At 45.4% G+C, this 20,563-nt stretch overlaps 1 protein-coding gene across 1 annotated transcript; it reads left to right on the forward strand.

Moving 5' to 3' along the window:
• The first annotated feature begins 12,341 nt into the window (after positions 1-12,341).
• PRR20G (proline rich 20G) lies at positions 12,342-20,303 on the forward strand. Its single transcript, XM_053896723.1, has 3 exons — positions 12,342-12,395; positions 13,967-14,009; positions 19,756-20,303. Exons 1-3 carry the CDS (start codon positions 12,342-12,344, stop codon positions 20,301-20,303), a joined length of 645 nt encoding a protein of 214 aa, XP_053752698.1.
• Positions 20,304-20,563: the final 260 nt, after the last annotated feature.

Consider the following 20,563-nt stretch of genomic DNA (forward strand, 5'->3'; position numbering starts at 1 on the left):
GGCTTTCGTGGGGTGAAAGCCATGTAACTGTAATTTATTCGGGCCACTGTCTGGGGAGAAATACGGATAAAGCACAGTTCCTAAGAAACACAACATTCGTGCTGGACTTCCCAAGCCATAGATGGGCGAGCAGGGAACTGGCCCTCGGATGTGACACTGGACGGTCAGGGGTATGGGCACACTGGCGCTTTCTCTCCCCTGGGAACCGTGCCCCACAGGGTTGATGAGGGCGAAACTAACAGGAGATTTAAAGCTTGTTTTCCGGAGACCTGTTTCTCCACCATCAGCTGGTGGGTCTTTTCAGACCCTGCTAACAAATCCACTAGCCGGGACTACAGGTCACTGACGTGGTGGTCCAGCCTGTGGACAAGCAAGGCCGTGCACTCCCTACCCGAGAGCCTGAGCCCAAGCTCCCATCCAGTTCGTAGCCCTCTCTGTCCTACGGATGATCTCCTGCCATCGTCGGGGGTCGAATTCTGCCTCGCTCTAATGTCGTCTCCACCCCAAAGTGAACACGGGATGTACTTTACATATACGCTTGCTCAGGGCGCATGCTCCGTCTTTCCTCGAGATTAGTCATGTCTCCCCGCCCTTTTCATCAATATGCATGTAATCCCAACCCCTATGATTGTAAAAACTTGTTCTAATCTCAGCCGGCAAGACAGATGCGAGCCAGCCTCCCATCTCCTCCTTTGGCTGCCTTTCGAATAAACCCCTTCCTTGCTGCAGACTCGGTGTCTCGGGGATGAGCCGTGCTATACCCCTTGGGCAGATGAACCTGGTTTCTGTCACTCCCTTGCCAAGTGAGGGGCCTCAAGGGAACAACTCAGAGAGATTGGCAAGCCCCCTTCCCCAAACTGGGAGACACGGGACTGAGCTGACTCATCCGTGAGACATCGGAGACGTCTCCCGGAGAGAGGCAGGGAAGGGCTGGTGGCCCCAGAGGCAGAGCCAAGGCACCTGTGACTTCACATGCTCTCCCCTCGTCTCCTATCATGGCCAGGCACCTGGCAGGCCAGATAAGGGCCCCGTAGGAAGAAGCCAGACTGGGGCACCTTGAGAGAGATTCTGTCCAGAGGCACCACCTGCAGGGGGGGTGGGGGGCCTGGCAGTTTGAGTGGGGTGGGAGGCCAGGAGAGACGGGATGTAGAGGATGAGGAGACCCCCCGCAGAAAAACTAGCTTGTTCTGGAAGCTGCAGATGCAGGCCCCTGGGGAAGGACGTCTAGGGAAACTGAAGAAGCTCCCCCTGAAAGAAAGAGCCCGCATGAGGCACGCGGCACATAGGGAGCCTGGCCCCCTCTGCCCCACCACCTTCCTCAACCACAGGATCTAGCATGCAGAGAGGAGGAGACAGAAGAGAGTAACCACCCTTCCTTCCACCTCCAAAGGCCCAACTGAGATCAAAGCCGGAGGAACACAAATTCTAAATCAGATGAGAGCCCGGGGTTCTGGTATCACACAGGACCAGATCGTGCTTTGTTTGGGACCAGAAAGGCTGTGAAACATGCCCGCAGTTTCACAGAGGAGAGGATAAAGGCAGAGGTGGGAAAAAGTGATTTTGCTTTCTGGCTGCCCCTTTCCGAGGCAGCCTTGCTTGGTGACATGATTTGAAATGTCAAAGAAAGCAAAGGGGAGTGCCTTCCTCGGGCTGGCTCCCGCCTCTCCGGATCCTGTGATTTCTGTTTCATGGCAAGGGGACGAGTCAGAGCACTTTGCTGTCGGAGAGGGAAGGCACTCCCAGGGGTGGCAGACCACCGGATAAGAGATAGGCGTAAAGAATCAAATAAAAGTGGCTTGTATTCTGCTTCTCAGAGACACCATTTTTGTGTGTGTTCTTTCCGATCTGATTGTGGGATTGCGATGACACTTTCTGTTGTGGTGGAGAAGCGCTCCCCTGTTTGAAAGCCTGGGGCAAGACCTATCCATGCAGGATTTTATACGCCCCCTCCCCACTATGGAATTGTGGCTGTGTCTCTACTGAGAGCAGAGGTGAGGCAGGAGGGATGTGCGTCGCTCATGTCAGGGAATGAAACAGAGGGTGGGTACCTCTGAAGACCCCACAGACGAGCAGCCTGCAACAGTCAAGAGAGAGTCACCGGCAGCACCAGCAAATGGAAAGTTCTTTCCCCCCTTTTCTCTTGTCCCTAGAGGATGCAGAGAAAAGGAAGTGGTCGTGGGGAAGGGAGTAAAAGCATAGACTATGCCTTCCGTCTGGCCCATCCCAGGTCCTGGGCAGAGCATCGTGGGCAAACGGGTGGGGAAGAAGCAGCTTTAAGTTGTATTTGAGATTAAAGTTTTCATTTAGACTGGCTGGATGTCTTCATACTTGAAGACGAGACTTCTCTCCTTCCTGAAAGTGTCGTATGTGGCCAGGGGGTGGGGAGGGAGACCTGAGGACTAAGTGACCAGCAGTGACCGGAGAGTAATGGAGCTGTTGCCTACGTGCCTGCCGGAGTAGAGGTCCACAGTATAGTGGGCACAAGTATCCTTCCTCCTCCCACAATCACGTCGCCCCCTACAGGGTTTTTGGATCTTGCATTTGACCTAACACAGTGTGGACATGTTTCCATACAAACACTTATACCTGGTGCGCCTGGGTGGCTCAGTCGGTTAAACGTCTGACTTTGGCTCAGGTCATGATCTTGCAGTTTGTGAGTTCGAGTCCCACGTCGGGCTCGGTGCTGACAGCTCGGAGCCTGGAGCCTGCTCCCGATTCTGTGTCTCTCTGCCCTCTCTCTGCCAAATTCCGTCTCTCTCTCTGCCCCTCCCCCACTTGTGCTCTGTCTCTCTCTCTCTCTCAAAAGTAAGTAAACATTAAAAAATTTTTTTGAACCTCTACATCTTCATTGTCAATGCCTAAATGAGTAACTTATTCCTTTTCCCAGGAGACACTGGGTCTTTGGACGGATTCTTTTTTTTTTTTTTTTTTTTTATCCAGCCTTAGAGACTCAATCTCAAATCAGCAGACACTAAAGTCTAATAAGAGTTAGGAATAAAATGTGGATATTAGCTGCCATCATTTTTATTTAACATTTTCCTGCAGTTCCTAGCTACTTCAATTACATATGAACCATAAATAAGAGGTGTGATTCTCATACATGAAGAAACCGGTTGGATAAGTGCCATCAAAGGCGATCCCATTCACTAGAGGGACAGTAAATTTAAAATGTTTGAAAATAACATTTACAGAAAAAAATTGAAGAATGTTATAAATAGATTCACTATATTTTGCTGAAAAAAAAATCAGTGGAGAACTTTATTTCTAGATAAGAACATCTAATATGTATTTTCAATGTTGTGGCAAATAAGCATATAAAAAGAAGCTGAACACCACAAGTCATGAGGAAAATGCAAATTAACACAAGATGCCATTACACGCCCATCAGAATGGCGAAAATCTGAAACATGACCTCAGCCTGGTGATCAAGGTCAGTATCACCAGTGATATATCATGTTGACCGCACGTACCCTTGCTAAGATGTGATAAAAATGGCACTTTACCTCTCCAGTCTACCTCACAAAAACGCATAACATAATCCCCAGTCTAATAATGAGAAAAACACCAGACAAATCTCAACTGAGGGACATTCTATAAAATCACTGACCAGTGTTCTCCAAACTGTCAAGGTCATAAAAAATAAGCCCGATAGAAAGTGCCAGCCAAGAGGAGCCTGAGAAGACATGACAACTAAATATAACGTGAGACAGAAAAACTTCATTACATAAAAACTAAGGGAATTTCATTCAAGTGTGGACATTCGTTAATAATAACATATCGACATTGTCTTGTTCATTGTAACAAATGTACCTTAACTGTAACTAAGGGAAGAGGTTAGTCATGGGGAACTGGGTGTGGGGTATAGGAGAACTCTCTGTCTTTGCAACTTTTCTGAAAATCTAAAACTGCTCTAAAGTAAAAAAAAAAAAAAAAAAAAAAAAAAAGATTATTTAAAAATATATGTCAGCTCGGGGCGCCTGGGCGGCTCAGTCGGTTGAGCATCCGACTTCAGCTGAGGTCACGATCTCACAGTTCGTGGGTTTCGAGCCCCGCATTGGGCTCTATGCTGACAGCTCGGAGTCTGGAGCCTGCTTCGGATTCTGTGTCTCCTTCTCTCTCTGCCCCTCCCCCCCTCACGCTTTGTCTCACTCTGTTTCTCAAAAATAAATAAATGTAAAAAAAATATATATATATATATTTTTTAATTTGACCTCAGGGGCACCTGGGTGGCTTAGTCGGTTGAACGTCTGACTTTGGCTCAGGTCATGATCTCGCTCCTGGGTTTGAGCCCCTTGTCAGGCTCTGTGATGATGGCTCAGAGCCTGGAGCCTGCTTCAGAATCTGTGTCTCCCTCTCTCTCTGCCCCTCCCCTGCTCACGCTCTGTCTCTCTCTCTCAAAATAAACAAACATTAAAAAAGATTTGACCTCAGGAGCAGAGGTTAAGGTAGTCACATTCTTCAGATCATGGCCTGTTCCCGTCATCATTCCACAGGAGGCTCTATCTGGCATGATTTTGCTTTCCCTTCATCGTTGATTCCTTCCCTCTACTTCCCTCCTTCAGACACATCCAATCCAATGCGTTTGGTTTATGTGTTGAGAAATCTAAGTATTTTTGAAAAACAGGTAGTATTGTTTTAAGTATGTATTTTCAAATTACAGATTCTTTTTTAAAGAATTTTTTTAATGTTTATTTATTCTTGAGAGAGGGAGAGAGAGAGAGAGACAGAGACAGAGCATGAGCAGGGGAGGGGCAGAGAGAGAGGAAAACAGAATCTGAAGCAGGCTCCAGGCTCCCAGCTGTCAGCACAGAGCCTGACTGGGGTCTTGAACTCATGAATGGTGAGATCATGACCTGAGCTGAATTCAGATGCTTAACTGGCTGAGCCACCCAGGCACCTCTATTATTATTTGTTTTAATGTTTATTTATTCTTGAGAGAGAGAGAGGGAGAGACAGAATATGAGTGGGGGAGGGCCAGAAAGAGAGGGAGACGCAGAATCCTAAGCAGCTGTCAGCACAGAGCCCGACTCGGGGCTCAAACCCACAAGCTGTGAGATCATGACCGGAGCCAAAGTCGGACGCTCCATCGACTGAGCCACCCAGGCGCCCCTCAACTTACAGATTCTAATTTCGAATTACAGATCTAACTGTATGTGTCCCTGCTTTTACCCAATAGTATGTGTTTTAAGATCTGTCCAAATTGCCGTCCACACTTCCAGCCTAAGGTGTTGGACTGCTTTGTAGCATCTCATAGTACACAACGCTATGTTTATTTATCCGCTTCCCCAACCTTCCAAGCCCTCTAAATAATACTGCGATGGAACAACCTCCCCATCCCTGTTTCTCATCCACGTGTGGTTTTCACCAGGATTGATACTCAGGGTTTCAGAGTCACAGGTCTACTCACTTAATTTTGCTGAACTCTGCCAGCTTTTTCTCTGTAGCATTTGGATTGCCTAACTTTCATATTCTTGCCATCTGATGGGCATATAGCTGCATCTCATTGGTGTGAACGGATTGAGCACACGCCCTCTTGTTCTCCGTTCCCCTTCCATGGATAGTTCCTCATATTCTGGGCTCATTGTTCGCTTGGATTTCCTGCCTTTTTCTCACCGATTTGCAAGAGTCTCGTGCAGATCGGTCCAGATCAGCCCATGTGGCTGAATGCTGTCTTTCTGCCTTGCAGTGGGGGATCAGCAGGCTATGGTTTATTCAAGACAATGTGGAATGAACACGAGACCAGAGTTACCCCTCAAGTACCCCCTCCTCACCTCCCTCCGTGCAGGAAGATTCCGCCCTCTTTCTCAGGGCTCTGACTACCCAGTCTCCCTGCCCATCCACTGGGATGAGTCACAGCCAGTTGCTGGGGGTGGGGGTGGGGTTCTCACCGCTTTAGCATTGGTTTGACAAATCCACTGACCTCCCATCTGCCTTTGGTGGCATCTCCAAGGCTATTTTGGGGAGCAGTGGCCCCGTGCTAATGTGACATCTTTTCTAGAGCCAGAAGACAGGGAGCTGCATGCAATTTTACACAGGAAAAAAAAAATAGGGAGAAAAACATTTAAGTACTCTTTATCCATGTGTATTGGAAGTATATTAAAGTGGGTTTTTTTAGGGAAAACATATAATTATTGTGTTTGCCACATCTAGCAGCTGAAAGCTGCTCTTCTTTTTTTCTCCAAGTCCTTATCATTTTCTTGGTTGGTGGCGGACCAAATTACTACTCAGCAGCCCTTGCACGGTGCCTGTAACATTAAACAGAACCTGGTGTCACAGCGACTATTTCACTGTATTTGCATCATGGGCTGTGGAATGGAGAGATTTAAATCTGAATGGCTAAGGAATGATCCAACCTCTCTTTCCCGTGTCTTGGGTATCCCATGGCTCATTATTTTAGTGGGGGTAGGGAGGGGGGGGAGAAACAACCCAACCCATCCACGAGGAAAGGAAGCTTGTGTCTTCCCATGGCCACGCTCCATCCAGATCTTTGGGGGTGGGACCCAGGCATCAGAGGTTTTAAAAACTCTTCAAGTGGGGCGCCTGGGTGGCTCAGTCAGTTAAGCATCTGACTTCGGCTCAGGTCCTGATCTTACGGTTTGTGGGTCCAAGCTCCACGTCAGGGCTCCTCAGAGCAGCTCAGAGCCCGGAGCCTGCTTCGGATTCTGTGTCTCCTTCTCTCTGTCCTTCCTCTCGCCTCTCTTTCAAAAATAAATAAACATTAAAATAATAATAATAATAATAATAATAATAATAATAATAAAAACCCACACGACTCTTCTGGTGATTTTCCCTGACAGCCAAGGTTGGCCAGAAGTACCAACTCAGGCAAGTTGTGCATTGTGTCACCTGGGAGATTATAGAAGATTCTGCGTCCTGGCTTCCACTCCCAGAAGTTTCTAGTCGGCATGGAAGGCAGCCTGGGCACCGGCGGTTTAAAATACTTCTCGAGCGATTTGAATGTGCAGCAAAATGAAAAAACCCCAGACTTCCAGGGCTTTAACTCTGTCTACCGTCACAACCCGCCACATCATCGTGCTTTTGAATTTAATTCTGATAAGTGCCCCTCTCCAATATCATAATTTATTTTTTGTACTGAAGGCTTATGTGGGTTTTTTCATATATTTATCAATTACTTATTCATCATTGCTCCTTGAGTCTCATGCCTTCCTTTGGAATTGTTTTTTTTTTTTTTTTTTTTTTTTTCATGACAGCATCCTTTAGAACTTCTTTTAGCAAGAGTCTGGATGTAGCTATAAATTTTCTGCATATTTTCTCTTTAAAATTCGTTATTTTAGCTTCTCGGCGGATGGTTTGGCTGGGGAGGGGAGTCTGACTTGACAGTTATCTTGTCTCAGCGCTCTGAAGGTATTATTACATTTGGGTCTTTTCTCCTCTGCTGCCAATAAGAAGTCTTTGTCAGTTGATTAATTGTTTTTAGATAATATGTTTCCTTTTTATTGGTCTGGTTACTTTCATGCTTTTTCTCTTTGCCTTTTGTTTTTGGCACTTTTGCACAAGTAATGTTTGGGTGTAAATTTCTTTTTCTTTCTTTCTTTCTTTCTTTCTTTCTTTCTTTCTTTCTTTCTTTCTTTTTTACCCTGCTTGCAATTTCTGATTCTTCCTTCGGAGCATTCCAGTCTTACCCTGTTCCAGAGAATCTTCAGCTATGTTCTCTTTGACTGTTGCCTCCTCTGCCTCCTCTCAGGTGTATGTTGGATGCCTTCCATTCCTCCTTCACGTCTCTTAAGCTTTTTTCATATTTCCCACCTGTCTGCCTCTCCATCTGGAGTGTGCTTGAATTCTGCACCTTTAAACTATGTCATATTCACTTAATTTTAAATTTCAAGGACTATACTTCTTTCTAGAAGTTGCATTTGCTTCATTTTTAAATGTACCTGTCTTTGTTTCATATTTCCCTGTTTCAGTGTTCTATTCCTTATTTTATCTCATTAATTATTTAAAGCACGTGAGTTTATACTTCTGACCAATTTTCTATGTCCATTTTTTGGTAGGCTAATCTTCCCTATTTTTTTTTTTTCAGCTGAGTCTCCCACTTAGAGACTCGTTTTCATTATATTTGAGGTAGAGTCCTTATCATATATATATATATATATATAACATATATATCTCATATATATATAAATATATATATCTCATATATATATATAACATATATATATCTCATATATATATATATATAACATATATATATCTCATATATATATAATATTTATGATTGAAATGGTATCATGCCTAGGGTTCGCTTCATGGGAATCGAGTGTTGAGGAGGTGAGCACAGATAAAGAAATAAGATTGGCCTTGAGATTTGTAGTTTTCATTTATGAGCTCATCTTGACCAAGAATTATTATGTTTTTCTTTGGGGAATTCTCATGTTCTGTGTGTGGAATTATTAGTCTAAGGCAAATGTTTGTTTTCCTCAGCTAGTTAGCCTAATGGATTTCGTGAACACTGGATATGTTTTTTTTTTTTTAACTGATTTCTTGTCTTTGGGATTTCTGTAACATGTACTGAGTATAAATTGAGACCTCACACCGTGATTAGGACCCTAGAATTTGTCTGAAGCCTAAGCAGACTTAAGCTTCTTTGTTGCTTCTCTGGTCTGCTGGGAAGATTTACTTTAGCTTCCTTATCACTGAAGGGCATTTTTTCCAGGATCCCGGGTCTCAACTGAAGTCTCTCCTCTGGCTCTAAAATGTGGGGGGTGCAAGGGCAAGTCTCCATTCTAGAGGCAACGTTAAAGCCATCTACTTCAGGGAACCCGGATGGCTCGGTTGGTTAAGCATCCAGCTCTTGGTTTTGGCTCAGGTCGTGATTGCACAGTTCATGAATCTGAACCCTGTGCTGGCAGCACAGAGCCTGCTTGGGATTCTCTCTCTCTCTCTCTGCCCCACTCCCACTCTCGTGCTCACGCTCCCTTGCTCTCTCTCAAAATAAATAAATAAACATTAAAAAAACCCCTCTATGTCTGTCCTCCAAGAATTATTTCTGAACCAATATTCATGAGGGCTGCCATGACATCAATTATTTTATTAATGACACACAAGCATCCCCTGTTTTTTCTTTCAATGCCAGCTCTATATTTATACGTTTTCAAACATTTCTATGTTGGGTGTATGTGTATGGAGGGCAGGGTCCACATTGGCTCATCCTGCCATGTTGTTGGTTATTAATGGCATATAACTAAGGACTTTTCTTAATTTTCTTATTCTTGGGTTTCGTAGATAAACAACATCACTTGAACATGCTATTAAGAATAATAATTAATATTTGTTTGCCTACAAACAATATCACCCATTATCGTTTCATTATTCCATCCATTATTTCAATTTATCCTCAGAAAAATCTCGGTAACCTAGATACCGTTACTAATCTCTATTGTGCAAATGGATTAAGTAAGGCTTAGAGGAGTTAGATGGTTCAGGCAAGGTCATATGTACGGAGTAGTAGAGCTGGAATTACAACCCAGACACAACCCCTCCAGGGTCTGCACAGTTGACCTCTACCCAGTAGCACATCCCTAAATGTTTAAAAAAAAAATTGTGTGTGCGTGTGTGCATGCATGTGTGTTATTAAAGTGGTCAAAGCTTCCAAAATGATCTTTCGGTACAAACCTCCTGTGGGATAACAAGTTGGTCCACACCCAATCTCCAGGTCCTCCTCCCCACCCCAGGCACTTAGGTTGAGCCACGTTACTGGAAGTGGCCAATAAAATGGGAATGGAGGTTAAACGGAGACCATGTGCTTCAGGTGGGAAGTCTACCCAATTCACATTGACCTTCACATGAGAAATAGGCCTTGACTGAATAAAACCACTGGGATTCAAAAGGGGGGATTTCGACTGTGACAGCCCATGTTAATTACCCTCATATATTTCTTTCCCAGCATTTCCCTCAGGTTCGGGAATGTTCTACCTGCACTGAGAAAATAGAGAAAATAGAAACCACTGGGTGACAGCTTCAGTGACAAATGCACACACTCACCTCAATCTCAGATTCTGATGATTGCCTCTGCTCTTGTATCTTCACCCCCCTCCTCTTAACTGGACCCTCTTCATTTCTTTTATTTTATTGAAACATCCTTATCATGGCTATGTTTTATGAAAAGAGCTCTTACCATTTAGAGACACATAATGAAATATTTACGGTTTAAATGGCATCATGCCTGGGATTTGCTTCAAAAATCCCAGGCGTTGAAGTCACCCAGCATCGGAGGAGTAGCAGGGTAGAGATGAAGTTGGATTGGCCATGTGTTGGCAACTATAAGTGCTGGGTGATGGGCACGTAGGGGAATCATCACAGTCTCCTACCTACTTTTCTGTCCTGTCTACTCTTTCCCTACACACAGTTTTCTTAAAACGGTACACAAAAAAAGTCATAAAAGACGAAAAAGCCTTTGGGGGCGCCTGGGTGGCTCAGTCGGTTGAGCGTCCGACTTCGGCTCAGGTCATGATCTCACGATTCTTGAGTTCGAGCCCCGGGTCGGGCTCTGTGCTGATTGCTCGGAGCTTGGAGCCTGCTTCTGCTTCTGTGTCTCCCTCTCTCTCTGCCCCTAACCCACTTGCATTCTGTCTCTGTCTCTCTCAAAAATAAATACACATTTTAAAAAAAGAAAAGAAAAGAAAAAGCCTTCTATGAGATTATTTTTCAAAAATGGGAAAAGAAAATATGTATTTTTGCAACTGGTAAAAGACACATATCCCCCAATTCCTCTTCATTTCACTCGCTCCCCACTTAATCATCATGGGGGACCCCTAAAGTATTTTTGTTACACTGTGGGCTTTGAAGATGGAGAGTATGGCCATGAGCTAAGGAAGGCAGACAGCTTCTAGAAGCTGGAAAAGGCAAGGAAACAGATTGTCCCCTACAGGCTCCAGAAGGAACGAAGCCCTATCGACACCTTGATTTTAGCTCAATGAGACCTATTTTGGACTTTTGGTCCCCAGAGTTTTTTTCCCAACCTCCAAGTCATCATTTATTGATTTATAAACCACGAGCTTTATAATACAGTAAACATCACAACAGAACTCTATAGTTAAATACAACCAACAAATTACAGACCTAAAAAAACAACAACAACAAAAAAGCTGGAGTGAAGCCACATTATGCAAATTTCAAAGATGCTCAGAATTAGCAATAGAAAAAAAGGTCATTCCCCCAACTGGAGACCAGACAGGCAAAGATACCCAAGCACCAAAACCCAAAGTGGTCAGATTGATAGAGAGCCAGTGAGCATATAAAATAAAATGTCACAACAGCACAAAGACAATATATTTGTGTTATTTTTAAGTGACTATGTTTACAGTAATTGCTTACAGCAGCGATTGGAAACTAATACACACATTTTCTAATCAAATCACAATATGATCTTGGTTTGGTATTAATTTCCCGTACAGATGTCAGCACCAGAAGAAAGAGGTTAAGATGTTGGGCTCTTACACAAGAGAGTCAGGTTCAAATCCTGACCTATGCACACTAGACAAGCTACTTAATTGTCCTGTGCCTCAGTTTCTTCATTTGTAAGATAAGAATAACAGTAGCACCTACATTTTAACGTTTCTGAGAGGGTTGAATGCATGAATATATGAGAAGTGTAGGTAACAATGCCTGGCACACAGCAAGCATGCAATAAATGTTAATTATAGTTGTTAGCTGTTATGTGTTTCTCATTTATTCCATCCACTCATTTGCCTGAGCATACCCCATTATTTTGATAGTTGGGAAAGGTTCTTGGTTTGTTTGTTTTTTTTCCCTTAACTTAATTCGCCACATGAAATTTAAAACTCTCATCCAGTTTCATGAAAGAAAAAAAAGCATTGATTTCTTTAAAAAAAATTTTTAATGTTTATTTATTTTTGAGAGACAAAGAGAGACAGAGCGTGAGTGGGGGAGGGGCACAGCCTGACGCTGGGCTCGAACTCAGGAACAATGAGGTCATGACCTCAGCTGAAATCGGATGCTTAACCGACTGAGCCATTCAGGCGCCCTGACACCACCGATTTCAGCAATGGTGCTGGAACACACTAGATATTCGTATGCAAAAGTGCAAAATTTACCCTTTACCTCACGCCCTGCACAGAAATGACCACAAGTGGGTCATTGACCTACAGGCAAAAGCTAAAACTATAAAACCTTCTAGAAGAAAATACAGGAAAAACTCGTCATGACCTTGGATCATGACCCTAGATCTAGATGGGACACCAAAAATAAAAAACAAACATGAATTACACAAGAAAATATTGATACATTTTATGCAGTGGACACTGTGATTTACCACCCAGACACTTGCTCAGAAATAGAGGGTGTAGGAGCCCAACGGCTAGATGGCGCCCAGCAGCCGGCTCTCAGCCCTCACAGACGGCTGTGGGCTCCTACGGGTCAGCGGAAGCATAACATTGAGATCGCCCTGTCCTGCTTCCTGCCCCTCTGCCCCTAAAACGCACCCCTCATCAACCTCCTTAGCTCTGATTTCCCTTTCAGATTTGGTTCCCTGGAAATCTCCACCTGAGACATTGGGCCTCATTAAAATTAAAAATTTCTGTTCGTTGATAGACACCCGTTAAGACAATGAAAAGGCACGCCGCAGACTGGGAAAATACATTCACAATACATGTATCCACCAAGGACTTGTATCCGTAAGTCACAGAGAATTATTACAACTCAATGATAGAAAGTCAACTCAAAAATAAAATTGGTAGGGGCACCTGGGTGGCTCAGTTGGTTGAAAGGCTGACTCTGGATTTTGGCTCAGGTCATGATCCCAGGCTCGTGGGATAGAGCCCCAAGTTGGGCTCCACGTTGAGTGTGGAGACGACTTGAGATTCTCTCTGTCTCTCTCTCTCTCCCTCTGTCTCTCTCTGCCTCTCCCCCACTCGCTCTCTCTCAAAATAAAAAAACTTAAAAAGAAAAGCCCCTTTGACCCAGCGTGTGTGAACCAAGTTTATAATCCTCCCACTAGGCAAGGTTCCTGGCACATCCTCTGTCTTAATAAGCGGCCCTACAAACTTGGCGGTCCCCTCCCCCTCCAGGGTGTGTCCAGACCAGCACGGCTTTGGTTCTTGCCTGTAAATTTCTCTCTAACCGTTTCCCTTCTCCACTGCCCACCGCCCTAGTCTAATAAGACACTATCTCAACACAGAGGGCTGCAGTGGCCTCCTTGCCCCTCATGTTTTAATCTCGGCACTTTCAAATCGCTCTCCATTTCACGGCCAGGGTGATCTCTTATGAAATGTTAATCTCATCACCAGCATCTCCCTCTGCCGAAAACCCCCCTGTGGTTTTCTGTTGACCTTAGAACAAGAGCAGTACCTGGGTGGTCTGCCCACTTCATCTCCCTCCACCCCCTCAGTCTGAGCCAGCCTCCTCTCCATTCCTGGAAAGAACTGGGCTCCCTTCTACCTCTGAGGGGCTCTTCCTCACCTGTCCTCTGCGCCCTGCTCTACCCAACCGGGTTGGTGCCTACCTACCAACCCTTCCAATTTCAGCCCAGATATCCTTCTCTTTGACGCCCGGCCCCAGACCTAATCCGATTTTATTAATCGCTCTCGTGACATCTCCCTTTCACTGGCACTTAACACAACATTAACTACGCATTTTTTTTCCTGTAACGATTAGATCAGTCGATGGGGCGTACCCATCTATGAATGATTGAGTCATGGCGGGCCCATTTGGCCAATGGAAAACTCTAGTCCAATAAACTCCTCCCAAGTCAAGCAAGCCCTGCCCACCTTGGCTCCACCTACCACCCACTTCTATCCAATCGTGTGCCAGGGTAACACCCACCGTCCTATATAAGGGGACTGGGAAGCCCAAGGCTCAGTAGACTTCTTGGAGGCTTGTAGGAAGGACGTCCGACGGCTAAGGTCTGAGCTACAGTCCTGATCTGTGGACACTTCTGGACCCTCAACCCCTTGGACCTCTCTTCCTGAAAGGGTGTCCTGCTCTCCAGGTTTCCAGAGCCAGCTTCGAAGAGTTCAACAGCAGGAGGTCAGGTATGTGTCCGGTGCCCTCTTTTTCTTTTTAAAGTTTATTTATTTATTTTCAGAGAGTAGGGGGGTGGGGGGAGAGAGGAGGGACAGAAAGACACAGAGAATCCCAAATAGGCTCCAGCAAAGACCTCAATGCGGGGCTCGATTCTACCAATGGTGAGATCATGACCCAAGCCAAAATCGAGTCAGAGGCTTTACCCACCGTGCCCCCCAGGCACCCTCAGTTACTTGCTTTCTAACCTTTTCCTGGTTTTTATTTTACTTTTGGTATTTACTTATGTAACTCAGAGATCCCAATAAGGCACATTATGAAAAGCAGCAGCCCCTGCTACTTCTCAACTTCTCACACTTTAGAGACAACCGTTTTCATCTGTTTGGTTTCTTTCAACATCACTTTCTGTTCTCTAAATACCATGTTTACACTATTACTAACTCGGTTTTCCATTTTAGACTTTATTTATGGTCTTCCCTCTGTGGGAGAGGAGGAATTAGCTGTAGTTCCTGCATTCCCACCATCCTCACCGATAGCCGCACTCGCCCCGCCCCCCCCCACACACCTTCAGGCCCCCACCTCCCCGCAGAATGTCACTATTCAAAATGGGACCATCTAGTCGACCAGGACCACTTTCTCCTTTGGTGCAACTTGAATTTTCCAAAACCTAATACTTGGGCTTTTATCTGCCAATTGACCACTAATCCATTCTCACTCTTCCTCAGTTGTTTTTAATTTTTTTTTTTAACGTTTATTTATTTTTGAGACAGAGAGAGAGAGAGCATGAACAGGGGAGGGTCAGAGACAGAGGGAGACAAAGAATCTGAAACAGGCTCCAGGCTCTGAGCTGTCAGCACAGAGCCTGACCCGGGGCTGGAACCCACAGACCGCGAGATCATGACCTGAGCCAAAGTCGGACGCTCAACCGACTGAGCCACCCAGGTGCCCCCCTCAGTTGTTTAAATTCAAACTCAATAGAGCGTCTTATCAATTTCACCTTCTGGTGGCATTACTGCCACACCCTTTTAACCTGCTCCAGCCTAGACTGGCTGCTCTCAGCCAACTTCAGGCTGCCATCCTAGGATCTCCCTTGACCATCATCTGGGGAATTCTTCCCCACTTTGGAATTTTATACCCTCTTAGTCTGTCTTGTTTTGGTTTTTTTTTTTTGTTTGTTTGTTTGTTTATTTTTGTTTTTTTGTTGTTGTTTTTTGTTTGTTTGGTGGAGCAAACCTTCTAGTAGCATTCCTGGGGAAACATGCATCCAAAAAAATTATTTGAGACCTTGCATATTTAAAAGTGTCTTTTTTCTACCCTTCTTGATTCATGATAGTTTGGTTGGGTATTGAATTTTAGGTGGGAAATCCTTTTCCCTCAGAATTTTGAAGACAGTTCTTCCTTCTATCTCTCTTTCTCTCTGCTTCTCTCTCTGGAAGTTTTTAGAATCTTCTCTTTGTCTTCATAACTCAAAAAATTTTTTGATAATTAGCTTTGGTAATACTATGCTTCTAATTTTCTTATATTTTATCCCCCTTATTTTTTATTTTTGTGATTTTTTCTGGGACATTTCCTCAACTTTGTCTTTCAAAATATCCACGGAGATTTTATTTTATTTTATTTTATTTTATTTTACTTTATTTTATTTTACTTTATTTTATTTTATTTTACTTTATTTTATTTTTATTTATTTTTGAGAGAGTGAACACACACACACACACACACACACACACACACACACACACACACGTGTGAGTGGGGGAGGGGCAGAGGGACAGAGATAATCTTAAGCAGCCTCCAAGCCCAGTGAGGAGCCCAATCTCACAGTTGTGAGATCCCCTCCATGGAGATTTTAATTTCTGCTCTCATAATTTTAATTTCGAATGGGTCTTTTTGTTTGTTTGCTTTTCTGAATGTTCCTTTTAAAAGTGTCTTGTAATTGGGGCACCTGGGTGGCTCAGTTGGTTGAGCATCTGACTCTTGATTTCAGCTCAGGTTGTGATCTCACAGCCCATGGGATGGAGCCCCATGTTGGGCTCTGTGCTGACGTCATTGAGCCAGCTTGGGGTTCTCTCTTCCTCTTCTCCTCCCTTGCTCATGCTCTCTCTCTCTGTCTTCCTCTCTCTCTCTTTCTCTCTCTCTATCAAAATAAATAAATAAATAAACATTAAAAAATAAAAGTATCTTGTAATTGATCCATGGGCATCATTTCTTCTCTTCTCTCTCGAAAGATATTAATGATATGTTTTTTTGAAACTTTCACCTATGGCATAAGCTACTTCCTGCAAGTTGCTTTCTTTCTGTTTGATTATTAGTTTCCTGTCTCACGTTAGTCTTTCTTCTGATGTTTGATGTCCCCTTGTTGGCTGCGCATATTGAAAAAGGGATGCTGAGAAGCTGAATGGTCGCTCTGAGCCAATGAATGGGGCCTGTTGACTGTGGGGTCTGCAGAATTTATGTGGCTGGCCTGCCGAATTGGGGAACCCCAACGTGCCGGTTTCTTGGTTTTTGTTTTTTGTTTGTTTGTTTTTCTCTTAGACTTCACAGGCTTCTCAGGGAAGAGTCTTTAGATGCTCTTCAGTGCCAGCTCTGTCATCAGCTAAATCTCCATAGATGTGGATCCAGTCTGGGCTGTCTGTTCCATTCTATCGCTCAGTCATTTATCTCTCTTTGAACATCACACTGTCTTCATTCCTATAGCTGGATGCTGCTTCATGATCTATGATAAACCAAGTACCTCCATCATGTTCTCTTTCTGGAGGGCATTAAAATTTTATAGCTATTGTGAAATTGTTCACCGTAACATTTCTGTCCATACACTGAGTGTCCTAAATCTTGTCATCTTTACCAGTCTGATAGATGCATAGCAATGGTACAACTTTTCCTTTAATTTGGATGGCTTCCTTGTAAGTGAGGTTTAGCATCCTATGTGTATAGGGACCATTTGCTTTTTCCCTTTTATGGATGGCCTGTGATTGCTTTCTGCTATTTTCCTCTGTTTGGTTGTTTATCTTATTGATTTTTTAGTGTTCCTGAATTAGGGGGCTTTATCATTTCAGACTTTCTTTGGTCAATGAATGATCTCACACCTCCCTCCCCTCTGCCCCCACTTCTGCTGGGGTTAAATCTAGGTCAACACAGGGAAACATGCTCTGGTCCTTGCTTCTGGTCTGGAAGCTACCCCTTGCTTCTGTTCCTACTGGTGTCTGGCCATTAAGTCCATGCAGATCTCTCTGAGACCTCTAGGTCCTATTGGCAAGCCCCCTGCCAGCTCACCCAGGACATTCTTGGTTGCTTCTGGAGTCACATTGAGCTCTGAGCCTGAGTTTGGGACAGCAGATGTAAATGGCTCTGCAGGACCACATGAGTCATTTAAGTGTTGAATAAAGCTTGATATGCCTGAATCTCCCAGGACTCTGATTTCTGAAACTCAAAACCCCCAAATTCAAATGTTTTTTAACTATTATACCTGTCCTTAGTTCCAGAACTCTCCTATAGTGTCCCTTTCTTTCTGTTTATGCCAGCCCCTGAGTGCAGAGAAGATGGGGTCAAAGGAACTAGCAACAGGGCTATGGCCGTGTCTCAGAGCCTGCAACTCCCCACCTCGTGCTGTGGGGACCCTGACCATTCTGAGATTGATTTAAGGTATTATTATGAGTTTGAGCTTTGGTAGCCGAGAACTGGAAAAAAATTCACCCATGAGAGGATCTGATCCTGGCTTTTTTTAATTTTTGGATGATGATTGTAGAGAAAGAAGGCGTTATGTTGAAATGCTCTCAATTTGTTCCATAGCATGGGTCTCTTGGAGCCATTCTTTATGCCTGGTGTTCTCTATTGTTGGGTTCTTGTGTCCCAGGACTGCCCCCCAACCATGACTCAACGACCCCTAGGAAAAGCCCCACATTTGCTGTCTCCTGCTTACCGTCATCACTCACCTGCCATCTTCCCTACCACGCTGCTGTGGAATATGGCCTCTGCCACTGTCCTCATGCTGTTCTCACTGAGTCCGGGGGGCCAACAGAAGTGGCCCCAAAGCAGGCCTGCTCTGTCCCACGTCGCCAACACTGTGGGCAGCTCATCCCTCCCTGATCTGTTCCCTCCATCTTGGATCTGGGTAAACCCTCCCAGTTTCCCTCTGCACCAGTGGCCCTGAAATGTGCTATGTCTCTACCCTTCCCTTAGAGGTCAGCAGCGGACTTCAGGGTTCTATCAGAGGCGCTCTCTGCTCCTTCATTCTCTCGTACCAATCCCATCAGCTCCCATGGCAGTGATGACCAACTCTGCGTAGATGATTCAAATCCAGCTCCAGCTGAGGCCCGCGTGGAGCCTCAGACTCACATCTGTGTTCTCACATTGCCACTCGGGTGACACAAACCTGCACCTTCTCCCTTGAGCCCTACCTTGGGGAAACAGCCTCCTGGCTCTCTCTGTGGCGGAAGGCACATGGCGGTGGGGGTGTGTTTAACAAATGGTCAGGAGAGTGCCCTGCAGACAAACAGCATCAGTGGGGGCCCCAGATGCCCCCTTTCATCCAGCCTGTCTTCAGGGGATCCCTGTGGTCCTGCTGTCTTTCCCTTACCTCTTCCCAGCCTTCCTGCCTCTAGGCACTCCCCCTTCTTTTCTCTGTCCACACTTCACTTTCTGGAGTCCAAACATGGTAACTTGCTCCCTTCCTTAAAATCTTTCAATGGTTCTCCTTTGATCTTAGGATCAACTGAAACTTGGCTTAGCTTCAAGGGGTCTTTATGAACTTCTCCCTCCTGCCGTGCTATCCTCCAGCTAGTCCAGTCTTCTTTCCATTCTAGAAGCCTGCTCCCAGTCTCCATCCCCCTGGGAATCCTCCCTCCCTACTCAGCCCTTGCCTTGCTAAATCCCGCTCATTCCTGAGAAGGTCCTGGCTTACAGGTTTATGTTGACTCCTCCAGCCAGACTTTCTGGGCCTCCTGCCCCCAAGGACAAGTTAGGATGACACTAATCTAAGCATTTGCTCTTAGAAACCAAGGCTTTGTAACACCCCAGGGGTCGGTGTATCACCATGTCAATTCATGAAAAAGAAAACTGAAGCTCATCACAGGTCAGTTAAGATAGAATTCCAGGCCCTTTGGATTCAAAACCACCTTCCTCGTAATACCCTAACACCTTTACTTTCCAACTTGTCACCCATTGGTGACATTATATTTTTTTGTTGCTGTGTTGTGTCTGTCTCTTCTATTGAAATTTAAGCCAGGTGAGGGCAGGGACTGTCACTCTGATTCAAATAGAATCTAGTGAATTCAAAGTGAATCTAGAATAAGCTTACCCATCAGGAAAATGGGGATGGTGATTATTTAGCTGGATAAGTGGTGGGGAGGCCAAGTGAAATGGCCAGTCGGGGGGCACCTGGGTGGCTCAGTCAGTTAAGTGTCCAACTTCGGCTCAGGTCATGATCTCAAGGTTCGTGAGTTCGAGCCCCATGTCGGGCTCTGTGCTGACAGTTCAGAACCTGGACCCTGCTTCAGATTCTGTGTCTCTCTCTCTCTCTGCCCCTTCCCCACTTGCTCTCTCTCTCTCTCTCTCTCTCAAATAAATAAACACTTAAAAAATAATTAAAAATTTTCATAAAAAGAAATGACCAGTGAGAGTGCCACACATAACAAGTCCTTGGCATTTGGGGGTCTCCTGGACCACCTCATAACCTCCCCCCCATTATCCTGCCCCCAAAGCTTCCTCAAGAAGCTCTGATTTCTTCTTCCCACTTTCTGCTTCTCTACTTTGCTTCAGGTGTGCATTCTCAGGAGCCAGACTGCTCTGGGATGGAAGCCGGAGGCATCGTGAAAGCAGATGGCCCCGTGAAGCCAGGCCAGCCCTCGAAACCCTTTGCTGTGGTGAAACCTATGAGATGTGTGACCCCGGCTTTCACACCTGACCTCGGAGACAGAGACCAAGGCCATCGTGAAGGAAGGGGAACAGACCTTCACCGAGACCCTGGCCTCCAAGGGAGGCCGAGACGCATGCTGAGACCAGGTCTGCGTGTGGAGTCAGACCGCCGCGATGAGCCCAGACACCACGTGGAATCAGAAGCCATGCAGACCCCATCCCTCCCTTCTACTGGGGCAGCGATGGTGCGACTTACAGCACAGCCTGGGGCGGGAGTCCAGGCGCTGCCCGATGCGTCTGGGTATTGGGTCCTCACCGATGCCCCAACTTCTGGCGTCTATCCCTGCTTGGGGTTCAGACCCTTGGAGGGCTCAACTTTGTTCTTCACGCAGACCCCCTCTGGTACCTTTGTGTATGGGGTCCCAGAATTTTTTACCCACATTGCGCAGTGACCTCCGTCACTTGCCACCAGAGTCTGTCTGAGCTGGGTGTTATTCCCAGGCCAGCCAAGTCCCCATCTGTCCCCACTCAGCCCTCCCCCTGCCTTATGTTGTCCAGACTGCACCTGTAAGTTTCCTCCCAGGATCCTGGCAGGGTCACACGCCTGCCCCCCTGTTGTCTCCTCCTTTTGTTTTATCAAAGATGTGTATGAATTTAGTCCCTCAGTGCTTACTGAAATAAATCCGCAATCTCCTCTTGTCCTCTTCTGTCT

Source organism: Panthera pardus, unplaced genomic scaffold (genome assembly GCF_024362965.1).
Source record: "Panthera pardus isolate Hobbes unplaced genomic scaffold, ASM2436296v1 HiC_scaffold_8, whole genome shotgun sequence".
In the NCBI taxonomy this organism is placed as follows: Eukaryota; Metazoa; Chordata; class Mammalia; order Carnivora; family Felidae; genus Panthera; species Panthera pardus.

Bases quoted from the DNA above. Each gene is read 5' to 3' on its own strand.
- PRR20G (XM_053896723.1), top strand. From the start codon at position 12,342: ATGGCGCCCAGCAGCCGGCTCTCAGCCCTCACAGACGGCTGTGGGCTC. The intron at 12,396-13,966 runs GTCAGCGGAAGC...CCTGCTCTCCAG, and splicing joins ACGGCTGTGGGCTCCTACGG to GTTTCCAGAGCCAGCTTCGA. The intron at 14,010-19,755 runs GTATGTGTCCGG...ACTTTGCTTCAG, and splicing joins GTTCAACAGCAGGAGGTCAG to GTGTGCATTCTCAGGAGCCA.